The 19,240-nt window shown below is 36.1% G+C and overlaps 1 protein-coding gene across 1 annotated transcript; it reads right to left on the bottom strand.

Moving 5' to 3' along the window:
- Positions 1 to 18,171: 18,171 nt before the first annotated feature.
- LOC149255042 (transcription termination factor MTEF1, chloroplastic-like) lies at positions 18,172 to 18,828 on the bottom strand. The gene has a single exon (XM_089454930.1). It carries the CDS (start codon positions 18,826 to 18,828, stop codon positions 18,172 to 18,174), a length of 657 nt encoding a protein of 218 aa, XP_089311056.1.
- Positions 18,829 to 19,240: the final 412 nt, after the last annotated feature.

Raw genomic sequence — 19,240 nt, 5'->3', positions numbered from 1 at the left:
TGGGATACATAATAAATCCTGAGGGAGGTGTCTTGGATTAGGGCTTAGTTACTCGGGATTGGATTGCGTTAAAGCCTGAGAGATAAGGAGACAAAAAAATAATCAACGATAGTGATGGATTCCGAAAGGCATTCCAAGTTCGGTTTGGTTTTGTGATCGAAGCACTGATTTTGGTGTGATCAGGGTATGGTGAGGGTGGAGGTGGTTTAACCTCTTGATTCCCTTGGTTGTTTTTGGATTGGTTTTTCGATGGGATACCACATTCATGCTTGGCATATGGCATGGGGATGACTAGTTGAAAGAAATATTTGGTTCAGCCATGTCTACAGTCGAGTTGTAAGTGGAAGTCCCGAACCTCGTTGGATTTCTCTATGTTTAATAAAAGCTAAGTTCTCTTGCTTTTATACTTATTAATATGTGGATTTAATGGCTGTTAAATCATGATTATTTTCATCGTTTAATGTTGTTTATAACCATAGCTATACGACTGGTTATTGTCATGGTTATTTCATGTATCTACTTGTAACTGGAAGGATAATGGATGCAAGACCTAATTGATGTCAAAACAATTAAGAGAAGAGCGTGGTAATCCTTCTTGTCAAGTCTTGTATGATATATCAGTCATTGATGCTCTGTCTTGTATTCATGTCCGGTAGATTTCATTGATGCCAAGTGTTTGACAGAATGTCAGTCTTGGTTGGGGATGGTCAAGCCTAGTCTTGGAGTTAGATTTTGGTTTATTAGTCTTGTCATCATGTGTTTAATGGATTCCATAATTTATAGCAAGTTCTGAGCAGTGGACGAAATTCTGGGCTTGAAAAGGGCCTTAAATCACGTGGAAAATGGCACGAGTGTGCTGGAAATAGTCCCTGGACATAGACATGTAGCCTTCTTGGAGTGTCCAGAGCCCTCTGGATGCTAGCATGCCCCTAACATGGGAGCATCCAGAGGCCAAGTAGTCTAAAAAATAGATTGGACCTAGGGCATGATACCTGTGTGGTTGGGATGGCTCATGAGAGTGTTGTTGCTGATGTGGAAGGTGTGTTTGATGTGTTTTCATCGATTCCACTTCCTCAAGGACACCTAGGAAGTTGAATCATATCATAGTTTCCTTTCGTCACATGTTTACCCTCGTTGGCCAATTACTTGGGTAGATATGGGAGGAGGGTGATACATGTCAATCATTATATGCACTCATGGATGTGAACCCCACTACTCTCCACTATGCATCTGGTTGCATAATGGGGTTGGATGGATGACATTCAATTCATAGGAAATATTTCATGAATTTGGGAGTAAACAAAACTTTTAGATTAAAACAGACTATAAAGATTTCAACTAATATTGTCATTCAAGAAATACATCAATTTACATAATGCATAAAATCATAGCCATAACTGCAATTTACATCCACAAAACCAAAAAGTACAAATTCATAACACCCGGAATGCAATTCCGAGTAGGATAGAATGTGTTAAAAAACATAGAAGTTGTGAGTTGGTAAGATAAAATAAGAATCAGGAACATACCTTCCCAATTAACACCACCAACCGCAACCCCAACCCCATATAAAACCTTAACCCTAAAGAGTTGAAATTCACATAATCAAGCTGAATTTCAAAAATTAGGCAAGCTTAGAATGAAAATTAAGCAAGGTTAGCTATTTGTTGGCTTAAACACATTACTAATGAGCCGAATTAGGTAATATTCAGCAAATTATTTGTTAAAACCTGAAAAATCAGAGCCATAATAACAATTTACCTCCATAAAACCAATAAAAACAAAGCCATAACACTCAGACTATAATTCCTAACATGATAGAATGTGTTATAAATCACAGAAATTGTGAGTTGGTAGGATAAAATAAGAATCAAACACAAACCATCCCAATTGATGCTTAAGAAACCCCAACCTCATATAAAACCCTACCCTAAAAACTTGAAATTCATATAATCGAGCCGAATTTCAAAAATTAAGCATGGTTAGCCATGGAAATTATGCAAGGTTAGCTTTTTGTCAGCTCGAACACATTACTCTAAAGCCAAATTAAGCAATATTCAACAAATAATTTGTTAAACCCTAAAAAATCAAATCCATAACAATAATATACGTCCAAAAAACCAAAAAAGCATAGCCATAACACCAAGACTACAATTCTCAGCATGATAGAATGTGTTGAAAAACACATAAAGTGTGAATTGGTAGGATATAATATCATATCGAAGAACCTCGAAGAGCCTTCTGTGACATGGAGAACACCATGCCCACACATCACTGCAACAGAGATGAAGACTCAAACACTCAAACAAAACTTAAATTCTACAGACTCATGCAACCATTAAAAAATGGTGGCACTACAGTTTGAGAAAACCCAAGAGAAATCCATGCAAAAAATAGTAGAATTTGAAGACTTACCTTCATGAAACAGGATTGAAGCACAAAAACTCCATATTGACCATTTGACCCAATGAAATATGAAATAAGTCTGAAATGAACAAATTCACCACAATTTTGTGCACCATGAACAACCTGGAATAATCCACTAAGGAATAAACGACATGTAACAACCCTATAAATGGTAAATCGCCCACAATCTCACCAAAACAACTGCACACGAAGAAAATGACAACCATTCGAGGCGAGTAACATAGGAAATGATGGCTGATATCACAGGACTGGGGGCAGCAGAACGACCATAGATCAAGCCCGAGCAACATAAGCAAGGGCATGATACCACCTCCAACATTTGAGCGAGAAAAAACCCTAAAGAACCTCAAAAATGATCGCTGAGAATGCCAAAATGTAGCTGACAACTCACCTTCCATGTAGGACACATGTCATATGTTTCACGTGGACTTATGCATGTACTTTGATGAAGTAGAAGGGATGGCGTGCAACAACTAGCGCCCCTCCCCTAAATACTATGCACTAACTTAATGATAATATTTTTTCATCTAGCTCATTGAATGAGAATAAAGTGATATTCAATGTACCAAAAAAAGAAACACTAACTCAATAATTGGCTTAGTGCTCACTGCACTGTATTCAATACTTACCTACTAACTTGATATTGTTTATTAATTAGATTATTAAGCACCATACACTAAACCAATAATTAGTTCAATACTTTTTATCTTGTCTATTCAATGAAAATAACACAATATTCAATAAACAAACAAAATATAGCCTTACCTAATTATCATGAAAATAGACTAACCAATAGCTTGTTGCAAGTTACCCACTAACTAAATATTGTATATCAATTAGACAAAAGTGACATAAAACAATGAATATTGTATATTAATTATACAAATAAGACATAAAAACAATGAGTATATCGCCACGACTTAGAACCTTCAAACCATTTAACAAACTTTAAATTCATAAAATATGTATATATTATTGAACCTTGTTCCAGATAAAACATTAGTTTAATATTATTGATGCAATAGTAATTACTAGATAATTAATATTAGAAAAAGTGTGTTAGAATAAAACATTTGACCATATGTCAAGATTATAAAGTATACCTATTAACTAACACTGCTTCAAAATTGCATTGCAACCTCGTCTTACCTTTCAACCGGGTTGTTCTTGATAAAAGAAAGGCAACGCTGACATTTTTTCAGGCTTTCCGTAGATTGATTTCAATTACAGAATGGCCCCTTACAACAAGGTCTGTAATTGCACAAGGAATATCACTCCATTCACTCCAAAGTCCAAATTATCTCTCATCTTATTTCTCTTTCTACTCTCATTGGCATTAATTACCTCAGTATGATAATTCAATAATGATTTGATATTTACGATTACAGTCTGATTTTCAAGTAACCCTTTGTGATGATGGTAATAACATGGGTGGAAGTTCAAGTTCTTTGGAAAGGAATTTGATGGTGGTTTTAAATTCATTGGTGGAGAATGTTAATAAGACGGGCTACAGTATTTCATCTCATGGAGAGAATGGAGATGTGATGTACGATCTTGCTCAATGCAGGGGAGACCTCAATGCCTCTGCTTGTCGGGCATGTGTTTCAAATGTTGTGAAGCTTTCCATTGATTTGTTTACCAAATGTATTTCCGGAAGCACTCATCTCAGCGGATGCTTTTTGACATATGCCACTAATAAATTTTATCCAACAAATTTGCAGAATGCATCAATAGACACCTTTACAGTTTGCAATAACACTTCAAGAAAGGGTACAATTGGAAACATTGGGGGTTCCAAAGATTGGAATATTGCCTCTTTATTGACCAGTGTTAAGCTGAATGTTGGGTCGAGTAATGTGACTTTCAGTACACTAAGTGATTATGGGGTTTATTCTCTTGGCGCAATGTTGGAGAGGCCTTAATACGAATCAATGTAAATAGTGCCTCCAGATTCTGTACGACTCTTTGGGCTCATGTACAACAAAAACTAGCCAAGGAGCCGCCTTCTCTGCAACAACAAGATCCTCCATTCATTCAAATTCTGGGAGAGATTGGGTTTGCGATGATGGGCAAATAGTTCCATCACTAGTCCCGCTTCCACTGACTCTTGCACAATTCATTTGAGATCTCAATTCATTTGAAAATAAAATATGCGTGGCCATGCTAGTTTGAAATTGAAAACAAGGAGGTTTGAAATGGTAATATGCACGGCAAACCGAGTGTGAAATCAAAAACCGAGGAGGTTTGAAATGGTAAAGGAGGAGGTGGCATTGAATGCTTGTACAAGTTGTATTAAAGATGAAGTCTGAATGATGGAATTTCGTGAGTTGGAGCGAGAACACTGAGCCGGCGAACGTCGCGGGAAATATGAAGCATATGTATGGCGAGCGCTATTTCCACACCGATGGTTGCATGGTCGGGTCGCGAGATGTAACATGCGATGATGTAAGGAGGGGTGTAAGGACGGACATTTATGTTTCTATGGAGGTGGAAATAGCACTCGCCCACAATGAACGAGGAGGATCCCCACTCGGATTTTCTCACTTGTGCATTTAATTTAACATACAATTCATATATGAAACTCTCTAAATTCCGTAGGTACAATTATGTGATATTTATGCGTATATGTGTATTACCATGGGTCATTATAAAATGCTTAACGGTTGTATGTTGATGAAATTAATTTTTCTTTCTTTCTTTTTTTTTTAATGTATTTTGTAAGTTTTTATGTAAAGTTGTCATTTGGTTGTTACATATAGTTATGCTAGTTTTTTAAATGTTAACATATAAATTAATGACTAGTAAATCTTGATGCTAGTTTTCATTCATAAGTCATTTAACTTATATGATTATGTTAGTTTTTTAAATGTTTAACATATAAATTAAATGACTAATAAATCTTGATAAGCATCAATTTAGAGTAACATAAATATGCTTCATGGTACAACTCACATTACCAAAATTAAAAAAAAATTATTATTGTTATTTTTCAAGAAAAAATAATAATTTTATATTAAAATGAAAATAAAAAATTACATCAATAGATATGTTGTCCATATTGTCTCACCTACCCTCAAAAAAGCCAAAGAAATGTCCAAAACTTAAGAGTGTTCAAAAAATCAAATTACCAAACATGTTAAAAAATATTATTATTATTATTTCCCAATTTTCCTTTTCTATTAAAATAAAAAATTACATAAAAACAAAAAATTGCATCAATAAATATAAATACGCTGTGCATATTATCCCACCTGTCTCCAAAGAAACCAAAAAGTGTCATTTGTTAAAAGATAGCTTATCACACGATAGAAAATATATAATAAAAAAAATTGTAATTAAAAACCAGCGCATCATACCATCAAAAAAAAAAATATATATATATATATATATATATATAAAATTAAACAATGTTCAAAAAGACCAAGCATGAAGCCCCTTGAGTTAACAAAATCAAGGCCTTTGAAGGGGGATATATGGCAGTCAACCCTGATGGTCAAATAGCTCCATGAACTGTTAATCTGCAACGAAAGATGGATGCCTCGATCCCATTTAGTAATTATCATAATTATTATTATTTTAAATTTCATTAAAATAATTAAAAAATATTTTTATTAATTAAAAAAAATAATATAAGAAAAAACATTAAAATATGAGATATAACACTATAAATATAATAAAACAACCATAAGTAATAAATTATTATTAAAAAAAATCATTACTTTTGAAATTAATCACAACAACCTATTTCGATCACTATTAACCCTAACTTTATCTATACAATATTTAAATAATATCTACTGATTATCTATCACAGATACTTCTATGACTTCGATTAAATCACGGTAGATATATATTATCTACGGCTGCGGTTCAATTAAAGACGGTAGATATATACGGCTGCTGTTCAATTAAAGCGGAACACGGTAGATATATACGGCTGCTGTTCAATTAAAGCGGATTTATTGGTTGCCAATTTTGGCCTGGCGATTGAATGCATTTACGAAGTTTAAGGAATACAAATACAAAGTTCCCGTCAGCTTTCACTTCATTTCCTTTTTGTGATATCTCAAAGCTCGCGAGTCGCATGCAGTTATGAAATACGAATGAGACGTCTCATTCTAAGAAGCTTGTGGACCTAATATACCTACTGGCCTATCCAATTCAGTCGATACGGAAGTTTGTGGCTTAACACGCGATTCTTATTTTTGTCACAGTTTTTTAATTAATGCCCCCTGACATGGGGCGCGATAGGGAAAGCGATAGGAAAATATAACGCGAGGAAAAAAAATTGAAAGAGAAAAAAAAACAGTCTCACGTATATTTCCCTATCGCGCCCTCATGTCGGGGGCATTAATTAAAAAACTATGGCTAAAATAAGAATCGCCAACACTTGAATCTATGATTCGTCCTGATACCACGTTTTGTATTTTTGACTTCAATCGGTGGTGTCCTTTGTACTTTTCCCATTTATTCTCAACCTTAGTTGGTCATGATACTTAATTATGTTAATTAAAGAGTAGATTTAAATTTTAATTACTCGATTCAGTTCTTAGTTCAAGCGAGATCTTCCACGCATTGCAAAACGAAATAATTGTTAGTATGGCCAAAAATGGAGGCACTGGTCTTTGGCGTCCAATATACCCGTTCCTAGGCAGCATTTAATGTTTGTTTCTACCCGCGGTGGTATACAGGCCTTTAGATTCTACACCATTAGGGTTTAACATTTAAAAAACTAACATAATCATATAAGTTAAATGGCTTATGAATGAAAACTAACATCAAGATTTACTAGTCATTAATTTATATGTTAACATTTAAAAAACTAGCATAAATATATGTAACAACTAAATGACAACTTTACATAAAAACTTACAAAATACATAAAAAATAAAAAAAAATTCATCAACATACAACTGTTAAGCATTATATAATGACCCACGGTAATACACAGATACGCATAAATATCACATAATTGTACCTACGGAATTCGGAGAGTTTCATATATGAATTGTATGTTAAATTAAATGCACAAGTGAGAAAATCGAAGTAGGGATCCTCCTGGTTCATTGTGAGCTAGTGTTATTTCAACCTCCATAAAAACATAAATGCCCGTCCTTACACCCCTCCTTACATCATCGCATGTTACATCTCGCAACCCCACCATACATCCATCGATGTGGAAATAGTTGTAAGAACCTGAATCCTATTATTAGAGCCTTTATTTCGTTATACACTAACATATCTATTTTTCTGTTAATTTATAAATAACAAAGGAGCTTGCTGACCTTTTCACATAGCTTTAAACATTTAACATTTTATCATTTTATCATAAGCAACATAAATTAAGGTGAGCATTCCATTGATATCAACTTAACAAGAGTAGTCCATGGAAAAATACCTGTTCCGGCGGTTGATGACGATACCTTTGTCTGATAGCTCCAGCTGAACGCTCCTTCTGGCTGACCCAACCGGATTTACCTCCCAGCCAACTAGGAAATAGATTCCTAGCCCAGGAAACCTCCACAGGTTCCCTAGCCCTCCGTGCCCAAGTCCAACCAGATATAGTGTGTCCTCAAGAAGAATGTGCAAAACTAGATAATGATACTTTCCTCCTCTCAAACCCAAGAAACCTCCACAGGTTTCCAAGGTCTCCCAAAAATCATAACAAGGCCAAACAATCACAACCAACCCCCACAATCCTAAGCAAAACTCCAACTCCCCCTCTTCTTCCTTCCCCCTTCCCTTTTATACCCTCTTTCCTCAACCACCTCTCATTAATGTCATTAACTCTCACCCATCCTTGGTTGACTTCTCTTCCAAGCTAGAGTACATTTGGAATTGTGATATGAATTTAAAATTGAGAATTTAATGGGGAAGTACATTTGGGAATGTGAAGTGTAATTACATGGGGAGGACCATGTCTCCTCCTTAGTAAATGTGAGGGTACATTGGGGAATGTGAAATGAATAAATATATATTGATGACAAGATGGAGAGGACTTTGTCTTCTCCTTATTAAATGTGAGGGTACCTTGGGGTGTGTGAATGAATAAATATATTTTGAATTAATGGAAGGAGACCATATCCTACACAATATTCAAATTGAGAAGGTAAGTGGGGAATTTGATAATGGAAATCATAAATTTATTTTAGACCAATATTCCTCAATATTTTCAGATAATGTAAATATTAACACAATTTGTAGGATAAGATTTAAGTGGGGCATTACATACACCCCTCCTTCAGAAAACTTCGTCCCGAAGTTAGAATGAAAAGATACAAGGAGTTTGAAAGCATAGCAAACCACAGAGAGTTATAGCATTAAAATTTGATAAGTCAGACAATGACATTACTTCCCATCAAGAGTCTCCAACTGATCTATTTCCTCCTATCCATCTTGACCTACTTCCGTTCCCACCCTATCCATCCTCTGCTGCTCTATCAGTGGCAACGGCCATACTAACCACTGATAAAACCGACATGGTGGAAGCGTCGAATACCTCGACCGAACTTTCCCCAGCAGGCATCTGGCAATCGTCATCACACGTCTAGGGGGAGCGTTCAGCTGTCCTCCCCACGATTCCAGGTTTCGGAGGATACACGGTGGGAAACACCTCCACCCCTCCTTCAGAGCACGGAGCACACTACAGAGCTGGTTGGACTTGTCATCGAATAATCCAGTCAGGTCATCTTGCCACCTGTCATTTGCATTTTACTCATGTCATAAGAGTGCACATCAAGTGGATACCAAATGTAATAGAACAATGTACATCGTACCTTTCCTCATTGGTCATCTCGACCTTCCTCAATGGAATAGTAGATCTTGGTTATCATATGGTTCTTTCCAACCTGTAGTTTAGTTCTCATCCATGCATATATACAACCACAAAATGGATATAGATACATGATCGTAAACATCATGTTTATTAAGCCCAGTGTCCACGTGTCAATTTTTGTTGTTCATACTGGAAATAAATCTTACATCAGATAGATCATAATTTCACTAAGTCATTGATTAGATAAATCATATCTATATAAGCCTATACAATGCAACAATAACTCTGACAAGTCATGCATTAGATAAATTGTAACCAAGTAAGTCACACATCTGGTCATACATCCAACATTTCCATCATCAATACCAAATCCATCAATTGATTTTCACGTGTCCAACCAAATGTGTATAATGTTCATAAACAACAACATGGAACTGCAAAATAGAATCTTAACATAGGTGGCTATCTACGTTAAAAGGGGCATCATAAATGCTCATGTGACATCCTTGTGGAACCCTTCAATAACAATTAGAGTTGAAATAGATTCAACTATCTATCATGGAAAATAGCATTTGAACCCAGATATCCTATAAGGTGGTACCAAACCAAAATAATGGCAAGCAACAGATTAGTGCACTATCAATTTCACTAGGAGGTGTTAGTATAAGTTTTATGCATATAATTTCTTTAAAACCTTAGTGAGTATAAAAGTCCCACTCTTCCAATTTGATGGTTTTTCATCTTCCAAACCCATTTAGTTAATCTTGGAAATAAACGACTCAAAACTTCAGAAACTATTTCCAACATGATTTTCATACTTTATTTTTTTGTAAATTGAGAGAAATGTCCTCTAAATGCCAAAAGGTTCAAATTTATTATATATTTAATCATTGTTTACTAGTACTAATACAATTTCATGATATATAATGCAGCTCACAATATGACCAGACAATGAGAAATAATTAAATGAATGGAATAATTGCCTTCGCCCTGCTGCTATTAGTACTTCCCTTCCAAATGGCACTGTATCTCTAAAGGTGCCTACTCCTTTCACAAGTGGCCAGTGACCACAAAAGTTGTGAAGAAAGTTGAGGGTCCTTTTATCCAAAACTAGAGACATTATTTTTCACGGCTTCTTATGTATTTATTTATTTAGGGTAAGAGTGTGTTCTAATATTTTCACTGGTCTTTTATTGACTAAATAAGCTTCCATTTTAAAATCCCAAATCTTTAGACGGTTCCTCAAATCAGCATTTGTTTCCAACCATCATAAAACTGTGATTTCCCAACAATATGGCACAATTGGATGGGTCTTTGAAAGAGTTTTAATCATTTGCAAGCTGAGGAAAGCTTTCTTTATCTTGCTTCCAGTGTTACCTAGGAGTTGCTTTTGCACTCCCACATTTTATTCACAGGGCATGTATCATTTTGTGGACATTAATTTACTTATCTTATCTTATCTGCAATCTGGCCAAATATAATACAAAGACAAAATCCTGACAAACTAGAAGAGTTTTACAATCATACCTTAGGGCACTTTCATTGCTGCTGTATATGTGTGTTGCAGAAAGCAAGGAAAACAGATAAGTCTTGGCCCATGAAAGCTCTTATATTAAATATATGAAACATATCTGTGTTGAACAACCACTGAGATAATCATACAAATTCTAACCTTTATTATAATGCATATGTGCCATAATATGCAATTAAACTATGGAAACAGAGTGTTTGCGTCTCAACCACAAAGAATGTCAAACAAGTGGCTATCATCAGTCATTGGTGGTGGTAGCAGTGAAAAACGATTAGTGCTGTAAATTGATTGTGCATGCATTGATTGCTTCACAGTTGGACAGTTGCCGTAAACACGGAAACAACTTGCTAATTCAGGGTAATTAAGGGTTAGACCCACTCCACATGCAACCCCCTTGAGAAAATGAATATTCAATATACGTTCACACTCTCCTGGAATTTCATACTTGCAAGTATACCTTACTCCATGTCAGGACTCATCACGAACCACCATTACTTTATACTATGTATCCATAAAATTCTGCCATTTTATTATTGCTTTTAGTGGCAACTAAAGACATAGATAATATAGTGAAACCAGCATAAATATTAAAAATGCAAATATCCATTAACTACATAATTAATTTCATCAGAAACACTCAATTAGTGAAGCATAATAATGGAACAACGTATCTAATGTCATAGCAAGAATTGCATGCATATAGTAGGGAAGGAGGAGCTTTCCAAAATTTTCAATCTAGCACTAAAATTCTTGGGTCTGTCAACAATAACTTATGTTCTTGCTCATCTTCCATAAGTTATGACGATTTGGACGCCATGAAGTGAACAGATCATGCCAATGTCGATTAATTTTATAGTCTCAGGGAAGTTGTTTGACATTGAGCCAATAACATGTTCAGATCAAGACATAATGGGTGGTCAGGCCAATTGGTGGTCCATGGAGTCATGGCTCTGCTCATTTAATCAATGTACATTGTTCCTTCCATCGCTGATTACACTAAGAGCTATTAAAGTGTTACCTGGCAAATGGTTTGGAAGTTTGAAATAATATCTCTTCTAGTCCAGCTAGAAACCCAAATTTACCTGCAGCTCAGGTCATCAATATGGAAAAAGTATCCTGTTTTTTTTTTTTTTTTGTGAAGTGTCACCATCCTCCTTGACTACAAGTGAAATACTATGTCTAATTCCATTCTATGAGGAAATTAAGCAGAGTCGAATTGATTCTAAATATGATTCAATCCTAAGTCAAACTCATCAATTTGAGTTGCAATGAGGACTCAAACTCCCAAGTCAAACATGAGTTAGGTTGACTTGACAATTCTAATTCAAATCGACTTATTATGTCCAAAATCCATATTGTTCTGTAGTATGTACCATCATATGTACTTTGAAATGCATTAGAATTGAAAACTTGCATTATATGTTAAATGGGAACCTCAACAGCTAAGGATGCACAAGTTCTCGTTGCATCCCTTCGATCTGCATACTCTGCAACTCCTACCAAGTTGAAGATCATCGATCTATATGTGGTCTATGCAGTTCTCACGGCAGTTGTGCAGGTTGTCTACATGGCAATAGTTGGATCATTTCCTTTCAATGCTTTTCTTTCAGGAGTTCTATCCTGCACGGGGTCAGCTGTGCTTGTAGTTTGTTTGCAGATGCAAGTCAACGAAGAAAACAAGGGATTCAAGGATCTTCCTCCAAAAAGAGCATTTGCAGATTTTGTTTTGTTCAATTTTTCACTTCACTTGGTGATAATGAACTTCCTAGATTAGTGGATAAGGACATGCAGAATTGGAATAAGAGGGTACCCATCACAAAGCAACAACATTATAGGGGCCTGATTCCTATTTTTCTGTTATTATAGCTACTGTTCTATATTGTTTTATGAAGTTTCTTTGTCAATATGATCTAATAATTATGCATATATGAAAATTATTTATGTAGGGTCTGCGTGTCACTCATTTTCTTTTCCCAATTTTCTCAAGCTGCAACATGATACACTGGCGTTTATGCAGGTTGATAACCTAGCTGTAATTCTACCTCGATACAGTGATATTATAAGATTTATAACCTAGATCAATTTAGTGTGGAATTGTCATTTTGTTCTTGATACATGTTTACATGTCTGTTGTTAATTTTTCTAACAGTTTCTGTTTTACTGCTTCTTTGTAACTGCAGGTTCTTTCCACGCCTCTGATCAAGTGGTTTAGTGTTTCTGTGCATGCAGAGGTATCAAGTGACATGAGTCACCAAATGCTGATGCTAGAAAAGATTTGGCACCCAATCCTGACTCTCTACAGAATTGCTACCCACTGATATCATTTGATTCAAGTCTTGTAAACCAACAATCACCTTTGCTAGTTTCAGCTAATGTGAATGGGTGCCCAATATTTCTGCTTGCAGAAATTGGGGCTTATGTGATAACCAGAAGAAATATGGATACTGTTAATTTATGTGGTTCCTCTGACCTTAGTGAGGCTCCACGATTTCCTCTTGTAGCGATACAAATTAACATGATGACATCAAGACAGTTATATCAATGCAATAATTTAGATTTTCCCAATGTCAAATTTAGCTCTTCAAGCAACCGAAATCAAAATTCTGTAGCAATTTCAAGCATTTCATACATGGATAGTGAATATTCAACTTCAACTCAGTGAAAATGGATGAAAGATGAGAAGAATGAAAATGGATGAAAGATGAGAAGAACAAAATATTTGTCCCCTATGACAGCAAGAACCGTGTAGTGCTAATCACCGGTTGAAAGGGTTGGAAGGAGATATTTAAATATAGTTATAAGTCTTTTGACAATTTTTTTTTTTTTTGGGTGACTGTTCATGGGAATTTTAAGGCTAAATCGTTTGGCTTAGAGAAGCCATACAAAATTTGGACTCCATACATGTATGCACAACAAATAAATTTCTGACCTCCTAACAAATATTGTCATAATAGAGGTTCAAGATCGGAGAAAATTATGATTTTGGAAGGAATCAAAACAGGAGAATGGCAGGACTAATTGAATAGTTTGTCTGGGACAATTTCTTAAAGTTTCTGAGAAGACTTCTATAATTTCTAACTTTCTATTAGTGCGGTTGAGGATTTTTAAAAAGTAATATTTTTTTCTTGACTTTCAATTTATTTCAAGAACTGATTTAAAAGACTCTGTTTGATTGACTATGTCATTGCACCTTCATTGGAACCTCCATCTAATCTCATCATAAATGAGTCACCTAAAGCTGAGGTTCTCCTCTGACTCAATCTCCTACAAATGACACAATTGACAAATCTTGTTAGACTGTAGAATGTGATGATCTCTCTCAATCTGGAGCTTGTGCAAGCAAATATTCAATTGACGAAAGAGGAATCCTCAGGCTATGCTAGGCTCTTGGTTTCTACGTCAACCTATACACAATTATATAGTTTTGTATGCAGTGTTGGCACAAGTAAACTATAGTGAATTCCTGACCATATATGAAAAAACTACTGAATCAACTTTGCTTGAACTACTATCACGATTTACATAAGTTACATGTCGTTGTTATCTCAATTCACAATTAATTAATTCATTACTTTTCTTGGAATCTATTCCCAATCTGAAATTTAAACGTGGAAGACATGAGACGTGTTGGAATTGTCCAACTCAGAATGATTATAGTCTCCTTCATTTTTGTCTGCAAACAATGTTTAGTGTGTGTGAGATCAAAATAACAAGGGTTCTTTTCTCAGATTCAGGGCCAGATTTTGCAGCATATTACTTTCAGTTTCCAATACATTAATCCTTTGCTTTTGGTGCACTGGCAGGTTTATGATTTTAGCATGTTGAGAGAAGCAATTGTGCTCATTTTCGTGCACCTTTTTCAGTTTTTTTTTTTGTCACCAAAAACAACAAACTCCTGTTGGATTGTATGATATCTTCTTGCCTTCTCAGGATTTTGTTGAATTCCTTAATGTCTCTGTTATCCATATTTGGTGCCTCCAAGAAGTGAAGAAAACAAGAGGTGGCAGAATCAACGAGATGGTCACTGTTTAGTTGCGCAGGGGAGGAGCCTTCATGTACCCTGCACTCTGCGTGATACTTAAGTCAGAATAAAACCCAGAACCCAGATTTGCTTCACTGTGTGATCCAATGGAGTCAATTCTAATGAACAAAGTAAAAGAACTAAACAAACCAAAAGATGAGACTTGAAGAGAAATGAGTGACTTCTGGTGGAGGAGCAATAGATGCCACCACCAGAATTCATACCTACAAACAATGTTCCCATATATGCAACCAGAAATAACAGAGAGCCAAAGACAGACCAAATCCCTAGCAATCTTTACCATAACTCCTAGAGGGGATGAACCAAGAAATAGATGGATACTGAAAGAGAACCAGTTGAATGAGGAGGATAGGCTTAAGAATCAGAGAAAGGTTCCCAGAATAGTAACCAGTTCCACCACCTCAATATTCCAGACCTTCCACTGATGCCACATTCCAATGACAATTTGGAAAAATGCTGCCAAAACCATCAAACATTCCAAGTACAGGGATGGTATTTAATAGAGGAGCTACCACCATCATGCCCAAACTGCCTAAACATTCAATTCCGAAGGTTTGATTCTCTGTTGCCCCATAGGACCTATGAGATTTCATACTGAGCCCTTCATCTTCTGAAGCCGAGTTGTTACTGCGTGTTCTGTTGGTACTTGGGGGCATCCTTGGAGCTCCCATATTGATACAAGGGAAATAATGCACTGATTTGTGATGCTTGTGAGAGTTGAATGCTAAATGTTTTATGTGCCCTTCCATATGAATTCCTTATGGGATTAGATAATTATAATGACCCCCATTTTTTTTTGTACACCCCTTTACTAAGTTCTGCGGCCTTGTTAGCACAGTGATCAACTTCAGAATTTAGACCACATTTCACATGGGGAGATACAGCTTTGTTGAGACAGCTTACCTCTTATTTGTTCAACCAATGGTGACTGGAATTGAGTTTACGGTTCTATTTCCATCTCCATTTTTCCATACTGATCCTCACTAGTTATTCCATACTGATCTTCACTAGTTACTAACGTCACAAGTGTATTTGTATAGTAAACAACATTAGCAGAGAAGTTTCTAAATGTTTGGTGGGATGTGACCACCTTATGCACGGTTATATTAAATAGTTTGGCAAACACTTGCTTTGGTTAACACTTGCTTTGATATCTTAACACTTAGTGTTAAGCCATTTGTCAAGGTTAATGCTCATGCAATGCTGATCCTTACAATCTCATTGTGGTTCATACCCACTTGTGTCGGGCAGTTGGGGTGGCGCAACACATGAAATATGTCCCTGGTTTAGTGATATGAGTTGGTGCATGCCACAATCATGTCCGGCATCCTTATCATCAAAGGATATAATTTGTGGTTGATGCTCCCATGAAGTCTAATTAAGATATAATATGGATGAGTTATTGTGCATTATGAGTAACAGTTATGGACCCAAAGAATGCACTGACATGCTTATTACTATCGCTGTAAAAGCCAAGCCCAAACCAACCAAGTCTATCAACAGCAAACTGATATCTCTGTAATAACATGTTGATGATATCTCTGTAATAACTTGTTGCTCTATAGTTCCTAATTTTTTTTATTTTTTTTTCTCGAAATAACAACATTATGATAACAACAGACTTACCTATAACAGCCGTAGATTCAGCTATAACAATAATAGATTTTACAGCGCAAAACAATAATTTGGAGTACTGGTCTGCTTTTATGTTAACCTAAAATAATCATAACAAACACCACAACTGCAATTATAGAAACTGGGAAACCAAGTAGTGAACAAGATTGCAGAAATCTTCAACAAACATTATTGATAAAATAGACTATTCAACTACACATAAGACAAGAAAATTTTCATAAGAACGTATGGTCACAAGCTCAGGCCCAAGAGCTCTCTCACAGATTCCCATATAAGCGTTCACCCAGATATCCCTACTCTAAGCCTATGAACTTTTTTTTTATAATGAGAACTCTCACTTTTACTTCATTATCTTTCTTAGCTAGACCAACTGAAAAAAAAAAATCTTAAAGAAAGCCTTGGCAGGAAAGATTGCATGATCAGTGCTGGACATGTGAAATTTTAAACTTATTAAAAAGGTAGATCTCATCATTAACTTTCACACCATTTTAGAAAGACGACACTATCGATCAACTAAGTGATGAAGGGGCAAAAGGAAGCAAATTTCAACTAGTTATAAGAATGACGGCTACCTCCTTAGCAAGTTTCTCAAATACGAGGCTGCTGATTCTGATCCATTAGGCTTTTCAAATTCTTCTTGCCAACATCCCAAAGGGGAAAAATATTATGCAACAGGTTATCCCAGATGTGCACAACTCACTGTAGATGTTGCACTGAAAACTAATGAAGAAAACAGCAAGAAAGCATTTGCAAATAGTTTAAACCCAATATGACCAAAAATATCAATGGTTCCCATCCCTCATCTGGTGGAGTGTCACCTCGTCTGCCTATTTGGAAGGCACCGTGCAACAAAGAGTTGACAAACTTCTTATGAATATTTGTCGGACCAAGGATAAGTGAGCGTCCAACCACATTCGGACGAGGGAAGGTGTCAATGATTGTTTGCCTAGCCAATCATGCATCAGAAGCTGTGTTTTAGAGTAGGGGCTAGGGTTCTGCTTTACAAGACGTGTGATTGAAATGGATCTCATTCCATTACCGCTAGGAATAGTCTATGATAGCAGCAAGAAAAGTCATTACCACAAACTTTTTTTTTTTCCAAGCAAAGAAACAGCGACCATTGACAAAGCACAAAGAGAAAGTGTGCAAACTAGTGTCTAATGTTTAGCTTGTATTTGAAATGTATTAATTCCAGTTAAGTTTCATTGATATAGCAGATGTGGAAACAATAAGATCATACTACTGTAAGAAAACATAAGAATTTAAAGTCCCTACGTCTACCTATGAGATTTGAATATTTAATTTACAAGTTAACCATGATTCAAACAGTCAAAATTTCACATCTATCCCATCACATTTTAAAGGGAGGGAGCAATGCATGATCGTTGCAAAACTACTAGCAAAAAACAAATTATCTGGTGATGAGAGTTTTTTCATCTTTCAAAAACGTGTTACCTGATGCATTCTCTGTGATTGTATTACAACTGAGTATCCTTCAATAGTGTGTGTTGATCGTCATTGTGATAAACTGGCCAAAACAAGATCCCAGGCCTCAACTGATTGTGTCATGACCCAGAGTGATAATATATAAAAATATACACTAATTCGCAGCCATTACTCATGTGGGCTAGAGGGATCATGGCACTGGATCATAACAGACTGATGATCCCTTGGTTAATGTTCTCAAACCTCTTTCAATCAATAAGAGCAACGCAATACAATCTAACCCTGACCAAAACAGAAACCCGAATATCTAGTCTTTTACGAGCGAGAAAGCTTGCCACTGTAAATTTCAAGTAACTTCGGGGTTTGAGGACTGCACTGGACATATTTTTCGAGGAACTTACGCTCACTTAAACAAAGCGCACTAATGAAACTATGAGGATGCTTGGGAGGTTGCATTGCACTAAGGGCACTCAACACCTTGTAACGAGGCTTGATTCTACACTCCAAGCTGAAACAAGACACTAACAGAGGATACGAAAAAATAAACTTTGCAGGAAACCCTGCAGTATGCATCAAAAAGTCCATGTTCTTCTGCACCTTATCCATGGAAGCTTTTAATATAAGTGGGTGCCTCCTAACAAGCTCCTTGATGTCATCTTCAAGGAGGCCAAAACTTGTCAAATGCTTCAATTTCTTTTCCCAAAATTCAGGCCCGTTTCGTTTAGGTAGAATAAGAGGTGCCGATTTGAAAACACTTGAGACATCAGCCTCTGATCCAAACAGGTTTTGAAGATACTGGATATTGGGACGCAGAGTTTTCTCGAGACTCCCGTTAAGCAATCTGGATCCATTGGATATGACATTTCCCAAGTCTTGTGCAGGAAGGCCCAATGTTTTCATGAACTCAATCTTGGGTTTCAACTGCCGATCAGCATTGAGAAAAAGAATAGTTGGGCATCTGGTAATAGTCATCCTTACCTGGCGTTCTGTGAATCCTGAATCTCTCAGTAATTGTACCGCTTGTTGGGCTGTATGAGCTGATCTCGTCGCAACCAAGGATGTGTAATGCTTGCCTCCCCTTTGAAGGGGTTGAAAATTGGAACAAAAAAAATGCATATTGGAAAAGGAGGATGGAAACATTAAGTTGGAAAATAGTGTAAATCCCTGTCATGCAGAACATGTATGTGACGGTAATGTCACCAACTCGTCAGGTATACGATCACAAACCAGCCTTTTGCAATCATGTTGAGTCGGGACAGCAAAGTAAGGAGAAAATATATTCAAGGGAATTGACTGTAGTTTTAGTTAGGGTTTTTTTTTTTTTTTTTAATTTGTTATATGAATATATTTTAGGATTATAAATCCTTATGAAGGTTACAATTTC

The sequence above is a fragment of the Pinus tabuliformis genome, chromosome 7 (assembly GCF_031772625.1).
Source record: "Pinus tabuliformis cultivar Carrire ecotype Pingquan chromosome 7, CPIR1, whole genome shotgun sequence".
In the NCBI taxonomy this organism is placed as follows: Eukaryota; Viridiplantae; Streptophyta; class Pinopsida; order Pinales; family Pinaceae; genus Pinus; species Pinus tabuliformis.
The sequence above is the reverse complement of the archived record's forward strand: the minus strand, read 5'-3'. Positions and strand labels throughout refer to the sequence as shown.